We start from the raw sequence: 26,440 nt of genomic DNA, 5'->3' as shown, positions 1-26,440 counted from the left end.
TAAATAGGAAAGTGTGACCAATACTCAGGGGAAAAACAGCAGTCAACAAAAATTAAGTCTGAATGGACTTATATATTAGATTTAGCAGATGAAGACATAAAAGATGCTACTATAAATGTGCTCAAATAATTGAAATAAATTATATTTAAAGAATTCATGGGGGGGCGCCTGGGTGGTGCAGTCGGTTAAGTGTCCGACTTCAGCCAGGTCACGATCTCGCGGTCCTGGAGTTCGAGCCCCGCGTCAGGCTCTGGGCTGATGGCTCGGAGCCTGGAGCCTGTTTCCGATTCTGTGTCTCCCTCTCTCTCTGCCCCTCCCCCATTCATGCTCTGTCTCTCTCTGTCCCAAAAATAAATAAAAACATTGAAAAAAAATTAAAAAAAAAGAATTAATGGGAAATATGACAATTACTCAAAAATGGGCATTATCATGATAAACAGAATCTGTAAAAAAATAAATGGATTCTAGCATTGAAAAATGTAATAACTGTGGGGAATAAGCTTAGGAGTTCCCTGAGCCTGCACTGATGGGTTAACAAGGCATAAAGAATTAGAAAGCCATAGGATGTACACACCCAAGTTTGGGTAAACAAGATTAGGTAAATAAGATTAGGTAAACAGGGCAAAGTCCCCCTGTGTAGGAGAAACAGGGCAAAGGCCTCCAGTATAGGACAAAGGTACAGGAACAGAGAATCTCAGGATGAAAACATCCAAGATGAGGTAAACAAGATTAGGTAATTCAGGGTAGAAATGCCCCCCCAATTTAGTACAATAGCCGAAAGCTGCTTTCACAGGAAGGACCAAATTAGGTAAAAAGGTAAATAGAGCTATAGATTGCAGTGGGGCAAAGTTGCCCAGAGGGGAGCTAATTAGCAAAAGAAAGGTGCCTTGTTGACCCTGAGGTAGCATGCTGGGTCTTTCTGGTCTCCTAGACCAGTTTAGGTAAACAGAGGTGAGGACTCAGTCTGCTGGTGCCAGGATTTTGTTTTGTATTGACCCAAACCCCTAACACCGCATATCTTCAAAATTCCCTTTCCCTACACACCCATGATTTAATGTTCATGATTTCATTGTCCCTTTGTGCACATCCATCACCACATTTGTAAGCCTTCTGATCCTAATAAAAATGGAGCAAGGACCCTTACTTGGGGCTCTTGTTTCCTCCTGGACATTAGCCTCTCTCTCATTTTTAATCCTGTGTCCCGTTTTCTTGCTGGACAAGAGAGAACTCCAGACACAGAGTCTATGACAAATAAAAAATGAAAAATTTACAAAACAGGCTCAGCAACAGATTTGAGAAGACAGAAGGCAGAAAGTAAACTTGAAGATAGATCAATAAATATTATCCACTTTTAAGAACAGAACAAGGGGCTCCTGGGTGGCTCTTCAGTTGAGTGTCCAACTTTGGCTCAGGTTATGATCTTACAGTCTGTGATTTCAAGCCCCGTATTGGGCTCTGTGCTGACAGCTCAGAGCCTGGAGCCTGCTTTGGATTCTGTGTCTCCTTCTGTCTGTGCCCCTCTCCCTGCTCATACTCGCTCTCTTTCTCTCTCTCTCTGTCTTTTAAAAATAAAGAACAAAAATTGAAAAAAAGGTAAACACAGCCTCTGAGACCGCTGGGACACATTAAGTGTACTCATATAAATGTAATAAGAGTCTAAGAAGGAAAGGAGAGAGGGGAAAATGTACCAAAAAATGGCTGAAAAATTGACAAATTTGATGAAAACATTAATCTACAGATCCAAGAAGTTCAATGAACCCCAAGTATGATAAACATGGGTGACCCATGATCCATACCCATGTCTGTGGTATTTTGTTACGACAGACCTAGCAAATGAATACACCAAGCAATGCCTGTGTCAAAGATGACACTGCAGATCAGGTAGACATTCCACATGCTATGTCAGTATGTAAATGCCCTCTATCCTTTTAGCCACAATCTCAGAAAAAAGGGAATGAAAAGCCAGACTGACTGAAATTCAATTTTGATGGATAGAACCAGAAATAAAAATTAACTTGTTGTAGAAAAACAGTGAGGGGGTGCCTGGGTGGCTCAGTTGGTTGACTGTTTGACTCTTAATTCAGCTCGTCCGGCTCTGAGCTCAGTGTGGAAACTGCTTAAGACTCTCTCTCTCTCTCTCTCTCTCTCTCTCTCTCTCTCCTTCTGCCCCTCTCCCCTGCTCATGCTCTCTCTCTCTCTCTTTCTTTCTCAAATAAAAGGAAAAAAAAAACAGTGAGTTTATGAGCTGAGATTTGTACCAACAACATAAATATATAGTGTGATCAAATTTTTATTATATAAAAAAAGAAGATTGTCAGATAGTCTCCCCAAATGTTAATAGTAGCACTAGGAAATCCATATAAGACCTGACTACCTATTCTATTTGACCCCCAGTCAGTAGCTGGAACACAAAATAACCAGTAATTTTCATTTCATCTTTTGTTTTTAGGGTGTGTCTTCAGCATTTTATAATAAATATGTGCTAAATGTTTTTAGAAATTATTTAAAATAAGGCTCCAATACTTCTGTATTTTTTTACTGCCAGAATTTGCCCATGTCTCACATTTCCTATACTCTAGAATCTTTTACTATCTTTTTAAATCCTCTTTAACCACTTTCCTGCATAATTAAAATTTTATCATTAGAGTGTCTGTTCATAAGAAAAAAATTTAAGGAAAAATAATTATACATTTCTAATTTAATAACATAAAACCTTTTCTCTAGAAAACAGCAAAAAATTCAGTATTGTCCATTTATGGTGGACAAAGCTGTGCCCTGAGGAGCAGGAGGCCCAGGATTTAGTTATAGCTTGCTACTAACTATTCAGGGAACTTGAAATAATTTACATTCCATTTTAGGCCACAGTTTCTTCAGATGCATAGAATATGTTAGGTTAAATAACATACAGGTAATTTCTGTGTTTCGATTTTAAGGTTTTTGTCTAGAGCTCCATAGTGAAAATGGACTTGTCTTCATTATTACTGTGTGTTCATTTTAACTGCAGAAAATAAACTAAACATTCTATTTGCATGCTGGAAAAATACTGGAAAACACTCAAAGTTCAAATTTCTAAAAATTTAGGCAGATGATAAGAGAACAGATGATATAGAACCACAGTGTATTATTTTCCTTACTTTCAGATATGCCTTTCTGTAGTTTTTAGTTTCATTTGTTGAGATTTAAATGAATATCAAATAATATCATGTTTGCATACTCTTCAGCTTTTAAGATCAATGCATGCATGTAGCCTAAGATCAATGCATACATGTAGCCTGAAGTTGCTTCATTTTCCCAAGGGAAGATTTTCAGACAAAAATCGTGTCCTTAGTCACAAATTTTTTTGTTACCATAGTGATGAGAATAAAGAATGGGGGTGGGGGAGCTAAAAATACCTGAATACATACAGACAGTTTTAGGAATGTGACCTACTTGGTGTCATACACCAAAGAAGTTAATCAACTGAATTAAGTACATATGCGTTAGGTAAAATATGCTACTGGATGAAAAAATGCGTAGGTGTCACATCTGGCGCTATTATCCCAATCAAAGAAGTCAGTATGAATGAAGATGACTGACAATCTAAAACACATAAAATCAGATTATTTTAAAAATGGAATATATACCAGAAGCAAGTAGAAAACCATTAATTTAGCTTCATTTCTCATAATTTTTTTTCCATTAGTTAGGATATTTCCATTTCAAATGAAAGCTTCTTATGCACCAAAAGAATTTTTTCAAGTGGATGGAGCAACATAATTGGACATATATTTTAAATTATGTTAGAGTGGCTCCTTTCTGTAAAAAAAAAAACAAAACAAACAAAAAAAAAAACACTTCCCAATTTCAGGCAGTATAATAAAAACAATATGTTTTAAAACTAAGTTTTCTTTTGAAAATTCTAGTTTTAATAAGAAATTTCATAAACTCAATCATTTGCAGAAAACCTACTATATTGCAAGGCATTAGGCTAGTCTGTGAAAGATCAACAAAAGGCAGTACTTGCTGTCAAGAATGTTTTCATCATCTAATTATGCTTTCATAACATCGGCTTTTAAAGTATCTTCACATAGTAAAATGGAAGCAACACCGAACCTAACTTAAAGAGACCAGGAGTCAAGTTCCAACTCTACTAGTGAGCTTAGAAAAGTCTCTTCTTACGTCTCAGCCCTCTCATCTGTAAAATGAGCATAAATGAACACACAGTTCATTGTGATATAAGAGAGGGTGGAAACCAACAAAAAACATTCAGTAAACAAGCTCTATGGAATGAATCAGTATACAAAGAGATTCAACAGTTAAACATTTTCAACATAAAAAATTATCAAAACTATTAAGTATACTTACAAATTTTTTAAGAATAATGAAAGCGAACATTACTGAGCACTTGTATTGGGACACATATTTTACATAAATTATTTCATTTAAACTTCACAACAGTCCAATTGACTTAGATAGTATTATCTTTGTTTTATGGTTGAGAAAAATAAGGCATAGCAGAGATAAATAAATTGTCCAAAGATACAACCAGTAAGTGGTGAAGCCAGGAATTAAACCCAGGAGAGCTAATGCCAGAGCCATACTCTAAATCTAAGCATATATGATATATTCCAAAATAATCAGTAGAGGGAAATATTTCTATGAAACTGTTAATTTGAAAACAAAATTATATTGTAGATTACTAACACTGATCAGTGTAAGTTTTAAAATGTCTAATTCATGCTATTTTGCTGCATTTAATTTTTTCATTATTATTTATTATAAAGAAAAATGAAAACAATTTAAACATGCAATGATAAATAGCTTATAGAACCTCCATATGACAGATTATCACCCAGTCATTAATAATGCTGTGAAAGGTATGGTTTGGAAACTTGTAAGCATTGGTAAGCAAAAAAAGCAGATTTTTAAACATGTAGAAAATAATCTCACTTTTCATAAAAATAATGTCATATACATAGAAAAAAATAGGAAAGATAGACATCAAATGCTTACAATTATTATTTCTTAGCAGTTTTGTATATTTATACATTCCTAAATTTTCTATAATAAACATTCTAGGTTTTTGTCATTAGAAAAAAAAATTAAACAATCTAGTCATGACTACTAAAGCACAAAATGATTTAGATGCTTCTGCCAATCTGTGAGCAAATAGTTATTCAGAGTCGAGAAAACTGTTCTAGGTACTAGGGATACAGCAGTGGCAAAGTCATAGGTAATAAATTAGGTAAACTAAAAATTAAGAAAGAGAACTTCAAACCTATAATGAATCTCCAACTTTGTCACTCTGACCTTAATCAAATCTTCCTACAGGTATATGAGTCCTTTTCCTGTATTTAAAGTTTATTTATTTATTTTGAGGGGCAGGGGAAGGGGCAGAAAAAAATGGGAGAAAGAATCCCAAGCAGTTTCCTCAGTGTCAGTAGAGAACCCCACACAGGGCTCATTTTCACAATTTTTCTCAATTAAATTGTGAACACACCATCCATCATCTCTAAACATAACAGCAAGCTATAGCACTATTATGGTCATAGAAACATTCAGAAGAACCTTAAGGAATTAAGGAAAACTTGTTGATATTCCCCACATCTTCGTGACAATTTTCACGGGATGTTCTTCCATTTAAATTATTAAGTATTCTCATACAATACTATCCTTTCACCTATTTACTGTTCAGAAAATAAAGGATTTTCTAACTGCAAAATTCTATTGAAATAGTTTACAATGTTTAAATATTTAAACTTGGCTATGTTCTTCAGTACCAAATCTAGCTATCCGGTAGAAAGATTTTTGGCATCAGTAGTTAAAATATAGTGGCTTAAAATACACTATGTGGGGCGCCTGGGTGGCGCAGTCGGTTAAGCGTCCGACTTCAGCCAGGTCACGATCTCGCGGTCCGTGAGTTCGAGCCCCGCGTCGGGCTCTGGGCTGATGGCTCAGAGCCTGGAGCCTGTTTCCGATTCTGTGTCTCCCTCTCTCTCTGCCCCTCCCCCGTTCATGCTCTGTCTCTCTCTGTCCCAAAAATAAATAAACGTTGAAAAAAAATATTAAAAAAAAAATACACTATGTTAGACATAATTTATATTGTATCAAAAATATATTAAAATCTTAAAAACTTAAAATAACCTCCTCTGCCCCTTTAAAAAACGTGTGTTACATTAACTTCTTTGAATCATCCTTAAATTTCTTCTTTTATATATATTAAAATCAGATTTTTAAACCTTTAGGAAAAGGATTTTATAAGACAAATTTAATGGAAAAGAAACATGGGAACAATTTAAATTTAAATTATATTTAAATTAAATAAGAGAAGGAAGGAAAGAAAGAACAAGGGAGGAAGAAAAGGAGGAGAGGGAAAGACAAAGTAAGAGAAAAGAAGACAAGAAACGGGAAACCACTCACCTTTATGGACCAGGTCCCAAACTTCATCAATTTGCTGCTGGATTGGGAAATGACCACACTCATTGAAGAATTTAAGGAGCTCGCTTCTTTCCAATCCTTGCCAATCTTCTCTCTTAGCAAACATTGTTTCATAGACTAAAAGAAAGACATAAAATATTTTCTTTTTTTTTTTAATGATGGAAATTTGGGAGAATGAGAAAGTTGATTTCATAACTATTTACTTAAGAGGGCAGTTCTTTTTTTTTTTAATGTTTATTTATTTTTGAAGGAGAGAGAGATAGAGCGTAAGTGGGGGAGAGGCAGAGAGAGAGGAAGACACAGAATCTAAAGCAGGCTCCAGGCTCTGAGCTGCCAGGGCTAGCACAGAGCCTGAAGCGGGGATGGAACTCACAAACCACAAAAACGTGACCTGAGCAGGTTGGATGCTTAACAGACAGAGCCACCCAGGCGCACCAAAATATTTTCATTATAAATACTCTGTCAAGTACAAACTACCAGAAAGCTTCATCTAACTTCAAAGGAACTTTACCTCCAGTTTTATTTTTATGTCTTGATTAGAGTAGCATTATGGCGACCTCCTGGGGAAGGCTAGAAGGAAATGGGGCATGCTTCTCCTTCCTACATTCCACAGTAGTCAGATTTGGACCTGTTTCTGCAAGAGAACACTGGCATCCTCTGGCCTGGTTTACATGACAATTGCCCATGGATCATGCATACATCAATGCTCAAATCACATTGTAAGACATAACTTTGATGTCAGGATTCATTTTTCATTAGTTCCCCTAATTTTTTCTTCTCTTTCAGGCTTCTATCTGCATTCTAACCACTCGTATAATTGATTCTCCTCTGGACTATTTATTCTGCTTCTGCTTTTGCCCCTAAATGGAATGATGTCTATTTTTTGTTCACTGACTTCATGTATTCTTCCTTCCTAGTTAAGGTCACTTGGTTCAAGTGACCACAGAAAGTGACCTTGCCACTCTTCGCTCAAGGTTTCCACAGAAAACCACTCAGTTGGGTCATCCTTCACCTATCTCCTATACTTGGCATTAATGAGAGTTAGACAATAACCAAGAAAACTGATGCATACATTTGACAAGTGTAGTTCCCCATAAAGAATTTATTTTTTCTTTTCAAAAATGGGATACTAAACCTGTACTCCGAAGTATAATTGTTTCGCCCCATGATGATGATTGCCAATCAGAGTGAACAGAATGACAGGGTCTGCCTCAGTACAGGTTTAGCTCTGAAATACAGGCTCCAAATGACAAAGAGCACTAGAATGTTTTCTCACCTAAATTAAGGTACAATCCTGGCACTCAACCACATGGACTTCAACTTTCCATTTATTTACTTATTTGTTCGGTTGAGGTGGACAGTCATGAAATATCAACAAATTCAAGAAATATTTAGTGATTGCCTAAATATAAGCCACTATTCCAGAACCTAAAACACAGCAGTAAAATAAATTCATATGTAGAGTATCTATGGCTTCTTCTCTCTTTTCAAGGAAGCAAACTAGGGTCACCTGGGTGTCTCAGTAGTCTAAGCATCGGACTTTGGCTCAGGTCATGGTATCATAGTTTGTGAGTTCAAGCCCCACACTGGGCTCTGTGCTGACAGCTCAGAGCCTGGAACCTGGTTTGGATTCTGTCTTCCTCTCTCTCTCTCTGCCCCTCCCCCACTCGTGTTCTGTCTCTCTCCTGAATTCAAAAATAAATAAACCTTTTATTTACTTTTTTAGTTTTTATTTAAAAAAACTTTTATTTATTTAGTTGGCTTTTTCTTAAAAAAAAAAAAAAAGGGAAATTGCTCAAATAAGCAAACTAGAGCAGTTTCTGTTGGTGCCCCATCCATATGGCCTTGTCCCTGGCATTTCTGTGAATGCTGACCTGACTTTCAATTGCCAGCATCTCATTCCACTGCCTCAGGGCTCCCTCTGGCTGCAGGACTCCACTCTGCCCACCTGTGCAGCAAGTCAGAAGTGCCAGGGAATTAAGGCCCACAGTGCAGTGGCCCTCAACTACTGGCCATCCCTCAACTGAGAGTTGATGTATAAAGACCCAGCACTTAAGGAAAGTTGTCTACACTGTTCCCTAGAGAGATCAAGCTCCAGTTGATGGTAATCTGCTGGATAATGCATCCTTTTTTGACTTCCATCCCTTCCCTATCTTACTTCATTCCACTAACAGTATTTGCTGGGATCAAATTTCAAATAAGTTAGTTGTACTTGAATTCTTGTCTCAGGGTCTGATTCTGGAAAAATCCAAACTAGTGCAAAAAGAATGCCACTTTTTACTTTTCTGTTTAAGTAAATATACTTCTCCTTGAAAAAGTATATATATCTTCATCAGTTTTTCATTTAATCAGTTTTAGATGCTTCTCAGTAGATCAAACTGATGTACATATTAACATTATGGTCATGTAACTATATTAATAGATAATAATGTCCTTAACCTGTATATTATGCTGAAAAGCAAATGTTCAACAACACACTAGCAGAATTAATATTCTAGGCAGGTTTAATCAGGGTCATTACAAAACTTAAATCATGAAAATTAATGACATTTTCTGGTCATTAAAAGATTCTTGAAAATGTGTATAGATACCTGCAAAATATCACCCAATTAGCAATACACATATGGAAGGGATGGAGAATTTTCTAAGGAACATAAGGGCAAATAAGAACTTGTAAATTCTGTGGACTCTAGAGTTACTTTACTCCTTAATGCAAAGGGGCGCCTTAGTCGGTAATTCTTTAAATCATTCATTTAGCTAATTCTCTTCCACTGTTTAGATCCTACACTGGACAGAGCACCATCAGTCCTAACTGGACTGGACTCCTTTATGTACTTACCTCATGTCAGCCTATTCTCCACAAAACAGCCAAAGGGATGTGTTCAATCATAAGTCATATCATAGCCCTTGGATAACAGTTCTCCATGGGCTTCCCAACCTTTTCAAGGTAAAATCCAATGGTCTATAAAACCTGACACAGCCTATGCTCCTGCTCCCTACTACCTCTCCCATCTCATTCTGCTCTGTTCTTGCTCCATTCCAACGGCAGTAACAGTTTCCTCCAATACTAACAGCCTCCAACTTTGTGCCTTTGTGCTTGGGGCTCCCTCTGCTTAGAACATTCTTCCTCCATGTATCCACTTGGCTCCCTTCTGGCTTTTTTTTAAGACTTTAAGTAATTTTCAGCTCAAAACCACCAGAGTCCAGGCCAGAAAAATGAACCACATTAGCTCTTTTTCAAAATGAGAGTAAGATGCAGTGAGGGTGAAATCTGCAGCTAAAATCAAAGAGGAGAAATGGTGGGAAGAAAGCAAAACAGAAGAATAAGCAAGATTCTATAAGGTTAAAAAATGAATTTAGTGACAGACTTGGGGATGAAGACAAGACTAACTGTGTGAAATAGTGGGAGTATTTTGGAAAGTATATGTGATTTGGTAGTCAGTAGCTTAAAATATAAAATGAGTGGAAAAGAAAAGGTGTTCAGTGTAATAACTGTAAGAAATGTAAGGTCCTAGTAATTATTTTGATAAAATGATAATATTTGTAAAGTAATCTCAATTAGAGAATATAAAATTACTGTCCATTAAAGAGTATTGAGAATACCTCTTATTAACTGTAATTAATAACACTGTATTACATATTTAAAAGTTGCCTAGGCAGTAAATGTTAAAAGTTCTCATCAAAAGAAAAAGAAAAAAAAAAAACTTGCAACTATGTATGGTGACCAATGCTAACTAGACTTATTGTGATGATCATTTTGCAATATACATGAATATTGAATCCTGTTGTACACCTGAAACTAAGAGAATGTTATATATCAATTACACTTCAATTTTTTAAAGTTCGTTTGTTTATTTATTTATTTATTTATTTATTTATTTATTTATTTATTTATTTATTTGTTTTGAGAGAGGGAGGGAGAGAGAGGGAGAGAGGGAGAGAATGAATCCCAAGCAGGCTCCACAGTGTCAGTGCAGAGCCCAACTCGGGGTATGAACTCATGAACCACGAGATCATGACCTGAGCCGAAATTGAAAGTCAGATACTTAACCGACTAAGCAACCCAGGCATCCAACACCTCAATTTAAAAAAAAGAAAAAAAAAAAAAAAGAAAAGAAAAAAAAAACTGTAAAAAAATTATAATAAAACAAAATTATTATAAAACAAAAAAATTATCTTTTTGAATTTTGTTTATAGTAGGTGTAAAGTTTATGTATAAAAGTTGTAAAATCTGAGTGCATGTCAGTATAATCTCCCTCTCTCTCTCTCTCTTACTCACTTTTTTTTTAAAGGATTTTTAAGACAAAGGAATTCCAGCAGCTTCCTAATGAGAGAAATATTTTCCCTTTCTTGCCTCTCTCACTTGCTTTCTCTTTCTCCCTTCTTCCCATCTTTTCATCTCCAACACATTAGTCTCTTCTGCTTCTTTCTCTGGACACCAAGATTTTGGACTGCATTACTTGATCTAACTTAATTCTGTGACTTGTATAAATCTGTCTCTGACTTCTTCATTCCTTAACTTGTAGCTACAGAAAAGGAGTCATTCTAACTCAAAGAATTCTGGTTATTTGTAAATATCTTTCAGCAATTTTAGCCTAAGTAATAAACTTGATAAAAACTATCAACAAATATTTCTGAATCCTTTTGATAAAACAGGAATTTCCTAATAGTGTCTATTTATTAATTAATCAAACAGATACAGTCCCTGTCTTCATGGAAGTTATAGTCCACTGTGAAATCCATATTTCATGATTAAACTATATAAAAAAATGTAGCACTATAATAAAGCAGTAAGATGCTCATTTGGATTAAATATAATTTATCTGCATCATTTTGTTGTTTTTGTTTTGTTTTTTTAAAGACAATTTTTTAAAGGGCAGTGTTAAGTTGACAACAAAATGAAGAAGGTACAGCGATTTCTCACATACCCACTACCTCCACATAAGCATAGCCTCTTTTCATTATCAACATCACACATCAGAGTGATACATTTGTTACCAAGGATGATACATCACAATCACTAAGGTCCACAGTTTACTGCATAATTCACTCTTAGTGTTGCAAATTCTATGGGTTTGGACAAATGTATAATGACATGTATCCATCATGCAGTATTATGCAGAATAGTTTCAATGCCTTAAAAATCCTCTATATTCTGCCACATCCCTCCTCCCAACCCCATCTCATTCCTGGCAAATATCAATCTTGATTTTCTCCAGTTTTGCCTTTTCTAGAATGTCATATGGTTGAAAGTATACAGTGCATGAACTATTCAGATTGGCTTCTTTCACTTAGTAATACACATTTAAGATTCTTCCATGTCTTTTCATGGCTTGATAGCTCATTTCCTCTTACATCTAAATAAACTCCCTTGTCCAGATGTACCACAGTTTATCTATTCATTTACTGAAGGACATCTTGGTTGCTGCCAAGCTCTGGCAATTATGAAAAAGTAGATATAGACATACATGTACAGGTTTTGTGTGGATATAAATTTTCAATGTCTGTGGGTAAGCTTAATTTGTGTGGACATAAGTTTTCAATGCCTATGGGTAAACACCAAGGGGCATGATTGCTGGATTTTTTGGTAACAGTATGTTTAGTTTTATAAGAAACCACCAAACTGTTTTCCAAAATGGCTGTATCACTGGCATTCTCTTCAACAATAAACTATAGTTCATGTTGTTCCACATCCTTACCAGCATATCATATTGACAGTGTTCTGGATTTCAGCCATTCTAATAAGGGTGTAGTGGTATCTCTGTTTTCATATAAATTTCCCTGATAACATATGATGTGGAGCATCATTCCAAACACTTGTCATCTGTGTATCTTCTTTAGTGAGGTGTCTATTGATATGGTTTCTGATAGATTGAGCGTAATTCTTATCTTTCTACCTCTATAGAAAAGGAATTTTTTTCCATGGCTTCTTTCAGGATTTTTTTTAATCTTTGATTTTCTGTAGTTTGAAGATGATATGCCTATATCAAAAATGTTGTAGTTTCTGGAATTTATTCTGCTCGGTGTTGCCTGAGCTTCTTGGATCTGTGGTTTGGTGTCTAAGAATAATTTGGGGAAATTTTCAGTCATTATTGTTTTAAATATTTCTACGGTTCTTTCCTCTCTTTCTTCTCCTTCTGATATTCCCATTATCCATGTTACTCCTTTTGTAGTTGTCCCATAGTCCCTGGATATTTTGTTCAGGTATTTTTTTTTCAGTCTTTTTACTCTTTGTTTTTTTGATTTTCAAGGATTCTACTGGTATATCCTTTAGCTCAGACAGTCTGTCCTCAGCCATGTCCAATCTACTAACAAGCCCATCAAAGGCATTCCTCATTTCTGTTAGTCTTATCTCTAGTTCTTTTTGGTTCTTTCTCAGTATTTCTCTCTCTAGTTACATCGCCCATATATCTTTTGCATGCTGTCTACTTTATCCATTAGAGCCTGGAGCATATTAATCATAGTTGTTTTATATCCCTGGTGTGATAACTCTGACGTCACTGCCATGTCTGGTTCTGATGTTTGCTCTAGCTATTCAGATTGTAGTTTTTGCCTTTTTGTATACTTTGTAATTTTTTCTTGATACCCAGACATGATATATCAGGTAAGCTGTAAACAGGCCTCTAGTAATGTGATTGAATGTGTGGGAGGAAATGTTCTATAGACCTATGATAAGGTCTCAGTCTCTTAATATCCCTGTATCTCTCTGGACTGTGAACTATACAAGTGTTTCTCAGGATCTTTTTTCTCCCCCTATAGGTGGGACAGGAAGGCCAGAATGGATTGAAGTTGGGTATTGCCCTTCGCCACATCAGTTAAGCTCTGAAAATAACCCAGCAGGTTAGGCTCCAGTTAACTAATTTCCCTTGAAGGTAGGCCATGTAAAGAAGAGTGTGATCTGGCAACTTTCAAAATGGTTCTGTCTCTCTGATATTTACTGTGGGAATCTGCTCAATTTCCTGGAGGTAACTATCACAACACTGTGGTGGTCTTCTTATGACTGGGTCCTCTTGGAGTTTTGTTGTTGTTGTTGTTGTTTTTTGTTTAACTCTTGGGATTGTTCACACTGAGCCTCCAGCTATTTGCCAATGACAGCTCATTTTTCCTAATTGGTGCTGGTTCTCACATCAATTTCTTTTTTCTTTTCTTTTTTAAAATTTGATTTTAAATATGGTATAATTAATATACAGTATTACATTTGTTTCAGATGTACAGTATAGTGATTCAACAGCTCTACGCACTCATTACTCAATGCTCATCATGATAAGTGTACTCTCAGTCCCCTTCACCTATTTCACCCACCCTCTCTCCCACATCCCTTCTGGTAACCACCAGTTTGTTCTCCAAAGAGTCTGATTTTTGTTTTCTTTTTTACTTTGTTCATTCATTTTATCCAATTCCACATATGAGTGAAATCATAGTATTTGTCTTTCTCTGATTGAGTTATTTCACTTGGCATTCATTCTAGATCTGACCATGCTGTTCGAAATGGCAAGATTTCATTAGTTTTTATGGCTCAGTAATATTCCATTGTGTATATGTACCATTTCTTCTTTATCCATTCATTTATCAATGGCCACTTTCGTTGCTTCCATAATTTGGCTATTTTAAATAACGCTAAAAATAAATACATGGATGCACACGTCTTTTTGAATTAGTGTTTCTGTATTCTTTGGGTAAATACCCAGTAGTGCAGTGACTAGATTGTATGGTAGTTCTATTTTTAATTTTTTGAGGAACTTCCATACTGTTTTCCACAGTAGCTGCACTGGTTTGCATTCCCACCAACAGTGCAAGAGGATTACTTTTTCTCCATATCTTTGCCAACCCTTGTTTCTCCCCATATCAATTTCCACCTACCAGTCTCTGCTCTGGTAACTGCAACTCCCTGTATTTGAGTGTCTATCTCTTTAACCAGTTTTCTCTATCTTTTCCCGTCTCTTATAGATCCATGAGAAGTTAATTTTTTAGTATATTCAGCTTTTTTACATGTTAAAATGGAGTGGAGACTTCCAGGCTCCTTACATGTGGAACCAGAAACCAGAAGTCTTCATTTATTATTTTTTTAATCAAGAAACTGGCTGTAGTGTCCATCCTAATCCTAAGCAATGTAAATTCATTAAATATAATAGGAACCAGGCTCTCTGAAAGCTAAGATATAAATTGAGGAACTTGTTCTGTGAACAGAATTTCAACACTAACAAGCAACACATAATAGATACCTATTTAGCCTGCTTGGTGTCCATTAGTTATTTTTCTGTTAGCAGTATGTAATTTTCCTTTGGGGAGCTACCCTTCCCCCAGTGGATATAACCTCTGTGAAACTCCAGCAAAATTCTCTGCCCTCCCATGGCAGAGTGTTGGATTCATGATTCAAATTAAGCTAATCAGATGTTCTCTCCCTGGAATTTGAATTTAAAGCATAGAAACAAAAAAGTCTTGTAAGTGACAAGAGCTTATCTGTCTCCCAAGGACAAATAGAGATTTTTTTCCCCTTACTTTTTGCTCCCTAAATCTCTGGAGTAGCTCTGTTTCAAATTCTGTGTGAAATCTGATTCTTTAACTATTTTTCCTATAAATTTTCTTTTTGCTTTGGTTAACCAGAATGGGTTTTCTGTTGTTTATAAACACAAGATCCTAATAAATTAAGCCAAATATACATCACTTTAAAATGCAAATAGCCACCAGGTGTTACATGGAAGTATTGAGTCACTATATTGTACACCTGAAATTAATATTACCCTGTATGTTAACTAACTGGAATATAAATAAAAACTTCTTTTAAAAAACTTAAAAAATAGATAGGGGAGGAGCCGAGATGGCAGAACAGCATGGAAGTTTTTTCTGTGTCTCGCGTCCATGAAATACAGCCAGACCAACACTAAACCATCCTACACACCTAGAAAAATGATGGGAGGATTAACACAACAATCTGCACAACCTGAACCACAGAATTCAGCAGGTATGTGGCACGGAGAGGTGAGTTTGGGGAGCGAGAAGCCTCAGAAGGTAGGGAACCGCTTTTGGGGATGGAGAGAGGATGGAGACTGGGGAGGGGGGGAGAATACGGGAAAAGCACCCCTCCCCAAAGCAGCTGGAGAGAAAGTGGAAAACTGGAAACAGCCGCAGGGACTAAACTAAAAAGGGAGAAAGGAGAAAGGAGAAGGTTTAAATCCCATTAAGACTGTAAACAACGGCAGGGCAAAGTCTGCAGCTCCACAGCTCAATACCTGGTGGTGCTCTGGTGGGAAAGACGAATCCCCAGGAACAGAGTGGGGTCCAGGAGGTTCTCAGGCCACACGGGGAAAAGCGGTTCCACTGCTAGAAGGGCATTTGGTAGAGACTGTTGAAGCCACCTGGTCCCAGCAGACCCCAGAAAACGGCCACATCCGCTGGTGCTGGAAAAAGGCCGTTAAGGGTGAAGCCTGGTGTCAGATGTGTGTTGTGATTTTCCATAATCCCTGAAAAGCTGCCGCTATAATATCTCGCAAACTTTTTCTGGGGCGGGCTGGCACCTGGCCGCAGTCTCGGGGCACTGGCAGCAGCAGGGTCCAGCAGGCATTCCTGGGTGCAGCTGGCATTCGGCCATTGCTCAGTGAGACCCTCCCACAGAGGGGCGGAACGGGTCATAGCCGCAGTCCTTCAGAAGTAAGGGGCCAGGGAAAACAGCCGCATCTGAGACAAAACTTGGGAGAGAGGTACTGCCTGGGGCCTGGTCAGGGAGAGTGAAAAAGCGGGACGTGGACGAAAGCTGAAGACAGAGGACAGGTGCGTGATTTCTGATCCCGGAGAACAGACTGGTAGCCGAATGGTGCCATGGTCACCCCTCCCGCGCATGCGCATACGCACCTACAAGCACCGCCAACAATCCACCCCAGTAGGCTAGCAGCGCCAACTAGTGGAGAGCAGAGCTGTTACACTGAGCCCCGCCCAACTGGGCCAACTTCCCTCTTCAAGAAACAAGTCTCACTGCCGACTTAATTTATGGCCTATAAAGCGCTACATAGACTAACTTCTAGGGGAAAACAAAGTAATTTCAGTCCTACTTCATTCTGTGAGCAGGCTCATCTATTCAATTTTCTTTCTTTTGTTTTCTTTTTCTCTTTTACATTTTCTTGAATACAGGAAGAGAAAAAATTCATTTTTATTTTCAATTTTTAATTAAAAATATTTTTCTTTAATTTTTATTATTATATTTTTTACTTTTGGGTAAACTTTTTCAATTTCTATTTTACTTCCATCATTTTGTTTTAGTCTACTTCAGTATATTCACCATTTCAAATTTTCAAACAATTTCCTTTTTTTCTTCTTTCTTTTTGTTTTTTGTTTCTTTTCTTTTTCTTGAATGTAGAAAGAGAAACACTTCATTTTTACTTTCAATTTCTATTAAAAATATTTTTCTTTAATTTTTTACCATATTTTTGCTTCTATGTAAATTTTTCAAATTCTATTTTACTTCCATAATTTGATTTTAGTCTACTACAGTGTATTCACTTTTTTCAAATTTTCAAACTATTTCTTTTTTTCTCTTTTTTCTCTTTTTCGTTCCTTTTTTTTCTTGAATATAGAGAAATAAAAAATTCATATTTATCTTTAATTTGTATTAAAATATTTTTCTTTAAATTTTTCCACTATATTCTTTACTTTTGTGTGTATTTTTTCAAATTCTATTTTACCCCGTCATCTCATTTTAGTCTACTTCAGTGTATTCATTTTTTCAAATTGTCAAACGATTTTCTTTTTTTTCTTCTTCTTCTCCCCACCCCCCCATTTTCTTTCTCTAATCTGTCAAGCCACTTTCAACACCCAGACCAAAACACACCTAGGATCTAGCATCATCTATTCGATTTGTGTGTGTGTGTGTTTAATTTTTAATTTTAATATTTTTTAATTTTAACTTTTTTATTTCAATTTTTATACCTGGTTAATTCCTTTTCTCCCTTCAAAATGACAAAACGAATGAATTCACCCCAAAAGAAAGAGCACAAAGAAACGACAGCCAGGGATTTAACCAACACAGATACAAGCAAGATGTCTGAACCAGAATTTAGAATCATGATAATAAGAATACTAGCTGGAGTCAAAAATAGATTAGAATACATTTCTGCAGAGATAAAAGAAGTAAAAAATAGCCAGAATGAAATTAAAAATTCTATAACTGAGCCGCAATCACGGATGGATGCAGTGGTGGCAGGATGTATGAGGCAGAACAGAGAATCAGCAATATAGAGGACAAAGTTATAAGGAACTATGAAGCAGAAAAAAAAAAAAAAAAGGGAGATTAAGGCAAAAGAGCACAATTTAAGAATTAGAAAAATCAATGACTCATTAAAAAGGAACAATATCAGAATCATAGGGGTACCAGAAGAGGAAGAGAGAGAAATAGGGGTAGAAGGGTTATGTGAGTAAATCATAGCACAAAACTTTCCCAACCTGGGGAAAGGCACAGACATCAAAATCCAGGAAGCACAGAGGACCCCCATTAGGTTCAACAAAAACTGACCATCAACAAGGCTTATCATAGTCAAATTCACAAAATACTCAGGCAAGGAGAGAATCATGAAAGCAGCAAGGGAAAAAAAATCCCTAATATACAAGGGAGACAGATCAGTTTTGCAGCAGACCTATCCACAAAAACTTGGCAGGCCAGAAAGGAGTGGCAGGATATATTCAGTGTGCTGAATCAGAAAAATATGCAGCCAAGAATTCTTTATCCAGCAAGGCTGTCCTTCAAAATAGAAGGAGAGATAAAAAGTTTCCCAGACAAATAAAATTTAAAGGAGTTTGTGACCACTAAACCAGCCCTGCAAGAAATTTTAAGGGGGACTTTCTGAGGGGAGAAAAGATGAATATATACATATAAAAATAAGTAAATACCAAAAGCAACACAGATTACAAAGGACCAGAGAACACCACCAGAAACTCAACTCTACAAGTATCATAATGGCATTAAATTCATATCTTTCAGTACTCACTCTAAATGTCAATGAACTCAATGCCCCAATGAAAAGACATAGGGTAAGGGAATGGATAAGAAAACAAGATCCATCTATATGCTGTTTACAAGAGACCCACTTTAGACCTAAAGACACCTTCAGATTGAAAATAAGGGAGGGAGAACCATCTATCATACTAATGGTGAACAAAAGAAATCCAGAGTAGCCATACTTATATCAGACAATCTAGACTTCAAAATAAAGACTGTATCAAGAGATGCAGAAGGGAATTATATCATATACAAGGGGTCTATCCACCAAGAAGACCTAACAATTGTAAACATTTATGTGCCAAATGTGGGACACCCAAATATATAAATCAATTAATCACAAACATAAAGAAACTCATCGATAATAATACCATAATAGTAGGAGACTTCAACACCCCGTTAACAGCAATGGACAGCTCATCTAGTCAAAAAATCAACAAGGAAACAATGGCTTTGAGTGACACATTGGACCAGATGGACTTAACAGATATATTCAGAACATTTCATCCTAAAGCAGCAGAATACACATTCTTCTCCAGTGCACATGGAACATTCTGCAGAATAGACCATATACTGGGACACAAATCAGCCCTAAGTAAGTACAAAAAGATCGAGATCATACCCTGCATATTTTCAGACCACAACACTATGAAACTCAAAATCAACCACAAGAAAAAATGTGGAAAGGTAACAAATACTTGGAGACTGAAGAACATCCTACTAAAGAAGTTAAAGGGCAAATTAAAAAGTACATGGATGCCAAAGAAAATAATAACACCACAACCCAAAACCTCTGGGAGGCAGCAAAGGCGGTCATAAGAGGAAAGTATATAGCAATCCAGGCCTTCCTAAAGAAGGACGAAAGATCTCAGATACACAACCTAACCTTACGCCTTAAGGAGCTGGAAAAAGAACAGCAAGTAAAACCCAAACCAGCAGAAGACAGGAAATAATAAAGATTAGAGCAGAAATTAATGCTATCAAAACCGAAAAAAAACAGTAGAACAGATCAATGAAACCAGAAGCTGGTTCTTTGAAAGAATTAACAAAATTGATAAACCATTAGCCAGTTTTATCAAAAAGAAAAAGGAAAGGACCCAAATAAATAAAATCAAGAATGAAAGAGGAGAGATCACAATAAAAACAACAGAAATAAAAACAATAACAAGAGAATATTTTGAGCAATTACATGCCAATAAAATGGGTAATCTGGAAGAAATGGACAAATTCCTAGGAACATATACAGTACCAAAACTGAAACAGGAAGAAATAGATGATTTGAACAGACCCATCCCATAACTAGTAAGGAAATCGAATTAGTAATAAAAAAATCTGCCAAAAAACAAGAGTCCAGGGCCAGATGGCTTTCCAGGGGAATTCTACCAAACATTTAAGGAAGAGTTAACACCTATTCTCTTGAAACTGTTCCAAAAAATGGAAATGGAAGGAAAACTTCCAAACTCTTTCTTTTTTTTTTTTTTTAATTTTTTTTTTCAACGTTTATTTGTTTTTGGGACAGAGAGAGACAGAGCATGAATGGGGGAGGGGCAGAGAGAGAGGGAGGCACAGAATCGGAAACAGGCTCCAGGCTCTGAGCCATCAGCCCAGAGCCCTACGCGGGGCTCGAACTCATGGACCGCGAGATCGTGACCTGGCTGAAGTCGGACGCTTAACCGACTGCGCCACCCAGGCGCCCCCCAAACTCTTTCTATGAAGCCAGCATTACCTTGATTCTAAAACCAGACAGAGACCCCACTAAAAAGCAGAACTATAGACCAATTTCTTTGATGAACATGGATGCAAAAATCCTCAACAAGATATTAGCCAATCTGCTCCAACAATACATTAAAAAAATTATTCACCACGACCAAGTGAGATTTATACCTGGGATGCAGGGCTGGTTCAGTATCCGCAAAACAATTAATGTGAATCATCACATCAATAAAAGAAAGGAAAATTACCATATGATCCTCTCAATAGATGCAGAGAAAGCATTTGACAAAATACAGCATCCTTTCTTGATAAAAACCCTCAGGAAACTAGGGATAGAAGCAGCGTACCTCTATGAAAAACCCAATGCTAATATCATCCTCAATGGGGAAAAACTGAGAGCTTTCCCCCTAAGGTCAGGAACAAGACAGCGATGTCCATTCTCATCACTGTTATTCAACATAGTATTGGAAGTCTTAGCCACTGCAATAAGGCAACACAAAGAAATAAAAGGCATCCAAATCAGCCAGGAGGAGGTCAAACTTTCACTCTTCGCAGATGACATGATACTCTATATGGAAAACCCAAAAGATCCCACCAAAAAACTGCTAGAATTGATTCATGAATTCAGCAAAGTTGCAGGATATAAAATCAACACACAGAAATCAGTTGTGTTCCTATACACCAACAATGAAGTGACAGAGAAATCAAGGAATCGATCCCGTTTACAGTTGCACAAAAAAACAGAAAATACCTAGGAATAAATCTAACCAAAGAGGTGAAAAATCTATACACTGAAAACTACAGAAAGCTTATGAAAGAAATTGAAGAAGACACAAAAGAATGGAAAAAGATTCCATGCTCCTGGATAGGAAGAACAAATATTGTTAAAATTTCGATACCACCCAAAGCAATCTACATTTTCAATGCAATCCCTATCAAAGTAACACCAGCATTCTTCACAGAGATAGAACAAATAATCCTAAAATTTGTATGGAACCAGAAAAGACCCCGAATAGCTAAAGCAATCTTGAAAAAGAAAACCAAAGCAGGAGGCATCACAATCCTAGACTTCAAGCTATACTACAAAGCTGTAATCATCAAGACAATATGGTACTGGCACAAGAACAGACACTCAGATCAATGGAACAGAAGAGAGAACCCACAAATGGACCCACAAACATATGGCCAACTAATCTTTGACAAAGCAGGAAAGAATATCCAGTGGAATAAAGACAGTCTCTTCAGCAAGTGGTGCTGGGAAAACTGGACAGTGACATGTAGAAGAATGAACCTGGACCACTTTCTTACACCATACACAAAAATAAACTCAAAATGGATGAAAGACCTCAATGTATGACAGGAAGCCATCAAAATCCTCAAGGAGAAAGCAGGCAAAAACCTCTTTGATCTTGGCCGCAGCAACTTCTTACTCAACACGTCTCCAGAGGCAAGGGAAACAAAAGCAAAAATGAACTACTGGGACCTCATCAAAATAAAAAGCTTCTGCACAGCGAAAGAAACAATCAGCAAAACTAAAAGGCAACCGACAGAATGGGAGAAGATATTTGCAAATGACATATCAGATAAAGGGTTAGTATCCAAAATCTACAAAGAACTTATCAAACTCAACACCCAAAAAACAAATAATCCAGTGAAGAAATGGGCAAAAGACATGAATAGACACTTCTCCAAAGAAGACATCCAGATGGCCAACTGACACATAAAAAAATGCTCAACATCACTCATCATCAGGGAAATACAAATCAAAACCACAATGAGATACCACCTCACACCTGTCAGAATGGCTAAAATTAACAACTCAGACAACAGATGTTGGCGAGGATGTGGAGAAAGAGGATCTCTTTTGCATTGTTGGTGGGAATGCAAGCTGGTGCAGCCACTCTAGAAAACAGTATGGAGGTTCCTCAAAAAACTAAAAATAGAACTACCCTACAACTCAGCAATTGCACTACTAGGCATTTATGCAAGGGATACAGGTGTGCTGTTTTGAAGGGACACATGCACCCCCATGTTTATACCAGCACTATCAACAATAGCCAAAGTATGGAAAGAGCCCAAATGTCCATTGATGAATGAATGGATAAAGAAGATGTGTTATACATATACAATGGAGTATTACTCAGCAATCAAAAAGAATGAAATTTTGCCATTGGCAACTACGTGGATGGAACTGGAGGGTATTATGCTAAGTGAAATTAGTCAGAGAAAGAAAAAAATCATATGACTTCACTTATATGAGGACTTTAAAAGACAAACGAGATGAACATAAGGGAAGGGAAACAAAAATAATATAAAATCAGGGAGGGGGACCAAACAGAAGAGACTCATAAATATGGAGAACAAACTGATGGTTACTGGAGGGGTTGTGGGAGGAGGGATGGGCTAAATGGGTAAGGGGCACTAAGGAATCTACTCCTGAAATCATTGTTGCACTATATCTAACTAATTTGGATGTAAATTTTAAAAAATAAAAAAATAAAATTAAAAAAGAAGATCTACAAAGTTGACTAATAAAGAGAAAAGTCCTATTATGTATTGAGAACTTATATTCCCAAGCACTATTCTTGGCCTTTTGTACCTATTTATGATTTAATCATCTTGACTTCTTTGTGAGATAACTGTTATAACTCACTAGATAAATTGTTTGAAGGGAGAATTGGAGACATTAAATGATGTGCCTAATAAATTAAAAAATAAAAATAGAAAATTTAAAAAAATTAAAAACTTAAAAAATAAATAAAATGTAAATAGCTTTCAGCAATATAAAACATGGTTTTCCTTTGGTGTCTATGGGTAATTATATGTAAATTATGTATAAAACCTCAATATTTAAATGAATTCCAAATTTAAAATAAAATCAGAAATGACTGTATCACTTACATTTTTTTCTGTCCATCCATTCCTCCAGCTCTACAAAGTTTATAACTTGTCTTGTCCTCCACAGACCAAGTCGATATTTAACACGATGGATTAGTCTATGATACATGTTTATAACTGCTCTCAAATTTGGTCCATGATGCAAAGCCTATAAAACAGCAATATAGACAGTAAAGCCCCATATTTACATATTTCTTTTATGTGTATTTAATCTGAATTTGCCCTTTTCATTTCATCTATTTCACCCAGTTTCTTAAATTATGAATGTATTTGTTAATGTTTATTCTGTAGGTTGGTTAAACACATGCACTGTTGAATAAGATAATCTCTTTGGAGTGCAGAGAACTTCATCATAAACTGTTTTGTCATCAGATACCCGTAATTCCCATATCACAGAGTTTTCAATGATGGATACTTTCATGAAAGCTTCCTAGGCTGACATCCAGATTTCTATATATGTAACCCACTTGGCCAGAATAAAAAAAGTTTTAAGGCAGTTTCTGTAATGGTGATTCTTGCCTAAGCTATTCACTAGGGGTGGGTGCTCAAATTCTTGTTCATTTTCTTTCTTTTGAAAATTGTATGTTTGTATCTTTTACTTATTTTTTACCATAGTTTGTCATGTCTTTAAAACTCTGTTAAATAAATTAATCATTTTCAACATATGTGCAAATTTTGTTCTTTCAATTTACCTTTTAACTGTGACTATATTTTCTATATATACATTTTCTATATTCTACTACAATAAACTTGAAAAATTAAAGTATAACAACCAATCTATTTCAGATTTCTTCTTTTCTAAGTAGTTTCATTTTATTTAACAATTCAATTACTTTTACTGGTTTACATTTTCTAGCTCATTAATTTCTCTATTTATCTTTATTAATTCCTTTTTTAAGGATTATTTTCCTGTGCTTGACTTCTTAAATTATAAATCTTTTTTTTAATTTTTTTAACGTTTATTTATTTTTGAGACAGAGAGAGACAGAGCATGAATGGGGGAGAGTCAGAGAGAGGGAGACACAGAATCTGAAACAGGCTCCAGGCTCTGAGCTGTCAGCACAGAGCCCGACGCGGGGCTCGAACTCACGGACAGCGAGATCGTGACCTGAGCTGAAGTCGGCCACTTAACTGACTGAGCCACCCAGGTGCCCCTTGACTTCTTAAATTAAAGACATCTATTTTCATTACTTTTTTTTAGAATGTGTTTAAGCCCATGAATTTTTCTCTGAGTCATCTTTCCTTTGATGTGCTTTGTATACCGTTTTACAAGTGAAAAAACTGAAGCAAAAAAAAAAAAAAATCTTTAAGTTTCCCAGTTATTGGGTGGTTTTCTGCAATAGCTATTAAGTTAGTAAGTTGCAGAATTGGTCTTGAACCCAAAACTAGGACACTTCAGAGCCCATACTTTTTATTATACACTATATTCCTCTTAATTTACTTGAATTTAGTATTTTCGTGCATTATGTGAATTTTTGTTTTGGTTTCTTTCCTAAAACATTTCTTTCAACATTTAATAACATTTCCCAATGTTTATTTTTAATCTGCCATTTATTCAACAGGCTGTCACTTTATTTTAAAAAAATAAATGAATTGGTCACACTTGTGGAGCATTCCCTGCCATATGAATTTTAGTGGAAGGCAGAACAAACCTCCCACAATTTGAAGCCACACATCAGATACTAATGATCAAAGCCTCCTCTGTTAAAGCTTTGTTCATTATCCACATCAACACCAGATTTTGAATCGAAACTCGTGATGGTTTAGATGCAAAACAATGGTATATCCATTTGCATGGTAGAGTGTGGCAGCAATATCCATTTTTCAAGGGCAGCATTTGTGGAGGTAGGAATACCCAGGATTGGGTGTCTGCATTAGATTCCTTCTATGTAGGATGTAGTTGGAGTTCTGAGAGCTATCTAACCTTCATCATCCCTTCATGTTTCTAAACTTAGTTCTCCAGACCTCTGCCCAGTCTGTTAGCAGGTTTCTTTTGCTTATAATTAAGAATCAAGCAATGTTTTCATTGTGCCCTTAGAGCATGAGCCAAAAGGATCCTGGTTGCAGTGTGTCTCTTAGACGGATGATGACATTTGCTAAGAGAGCAGGAGCACTGGGCAGCTATCAGACCCAACTGGAGTGTGTTTCCCTCCAAATTTAATAGATCCTCTTTGGGGACACAACCCAATTTGTGGGGGACTCCTCAGATCTAAGGCATTCAGAAAGTTACCTAGGTTTTTATGTTTAACAATTTGGGTCAGATCTGCATGGTTCATCTGCATGGTTCATCTGCATGGTTCTGCATGGAAAATAATCCATGCATCTGCAACCATGTCCATCTGCATGGTTCTTATTACAATGTGTGTCTCTGCCAGTCCTCTGCATGGGAATATGCCTCTGCTATGGTGCTATGTACATCTCAGTTAATAAATCTCTCACCAATTTCTAAACATTTCTCAAGATAGAATCTATCAGAAAAATGTACAAATTGATATTTACAAAAACAATATTGGAATCTAAAAGACACACTGCAAATTAGAAATTATAGTTTTCCAATTCACGCTAACTTAAAAGGTAAACGTATCATACTTATGACACATCAACATTTAAATTTTTTCCAGTATGCACTTTCAGTCTGCCTTTTGTTTGATATAGTCATCTTTTTTTTTTTTTTTCAACGTTTATTTATTTTTGGGACAGAGAGAGACAGAGCATGAACGGGGGAGGGGCAGAGAGAGAGGGAGACACAGAATCGGAAACAGGCTCCAGGCTCCGAGCCATCAGCCCAGAGCCTGACGCGGGGCTCGAACTCACGGACCGCGAGATCGTGACCTGGCTGAAGTCGGACGCTTAACCGACTGCGCCACCCAGGCGCCCCTAGTCATCTCTCTTTTTAAAAAAAAAAGTAATAGGGGTGCCTGGGTGGCTCAGTCTGTTAAGTGTCCAACTTTGGCTCAGGTCATGATCTCACTGCTCCTGAGTTTGAGCCCTGTGTTGGGCTCTGTGCTGACATCTCAGAGCCAGGAGCCTGCTTCAGATTCTGTCTCCATCTTTCTGCCCCTCCCCTGCTCACTCTCTGTTTCTGTCTCGGTCTCTGTCTCTGTCTCTGTCTCTGTCTCTCTCTCTCAAATATAAAATGAAACATTAAGAAAAATTTTTTGAAGTAAGGAATGGATTCCTTGCTTGGATAATTCCACTACCATATGACACTTACTAGGGCTTAATTTCTTTGATTACTAGCAGGAGTTCTCTCTTTTTATATTGATTTGCCATTTATACTTCTACAGAGAAGCTATTATTATGGTATATTTCTTATCAGTTTGTAAGAGATCTTCACATGTGGAGTTTTTTTTTAAACACTTACAAAATATTACATCAAATGTTTTACTACAGATTGACTTTCTAACTTTTAAAAAATGATGTTTA

General features: G+C 36.5%; 1 protein-coding gene across 3 annotated transcripts in view; it reads right to left on the bottom strand.

The window, feature by feature from the left end:
• The window catches only part of IQCM (IQ motif containing M), a 482,806-nt gene that overhangs the window by 174,175 nt on the left and 282,191 nt on the right, over nucleotides 1-26,440 (bottom strand). For all 3 annotated transcript variants that reach the window (XM_040472666.1, XM_040472682.1, XM_040472674.1), the window contains exons 11-12: nucleotides 23,018-23,162; nucleotides 6,400-6,534 (exon numbers count right to left, since the gene is read on the bottom strand). In XM_040472666.1, coding sequence (XP_040328600.1) covers nucleotides 6,400-6,534; nucleotides 23,018-23,162 — 280 coding nt within the window. The remainder of the gene's footprint in view (nucleotides 1-6,399; nucleotides 6,535-23,017; nucleotides 23,163-26,440) is intronic.

The sequence above is a fragment of the Herpailurus yagouaroundi genome, unplaced genomic scaffold (assembly GCF_014898765.1).
Source record: "Herpailurus yagouaroundi ecotype Mexico unplaced genomic scaffold, PumYag 28, whole genome shotgun sequence".
Taxonomy (NCBI): domain Eukaryota; kingdom Metazoa; phylum Chordata; class Mammalia; order Carnivora; family Felidae; genus Herpailurus; species Herpailurus yagouaroundi.
This window is presented reverse-complemented; position numbering and strand designations above follow the sequence as displayed.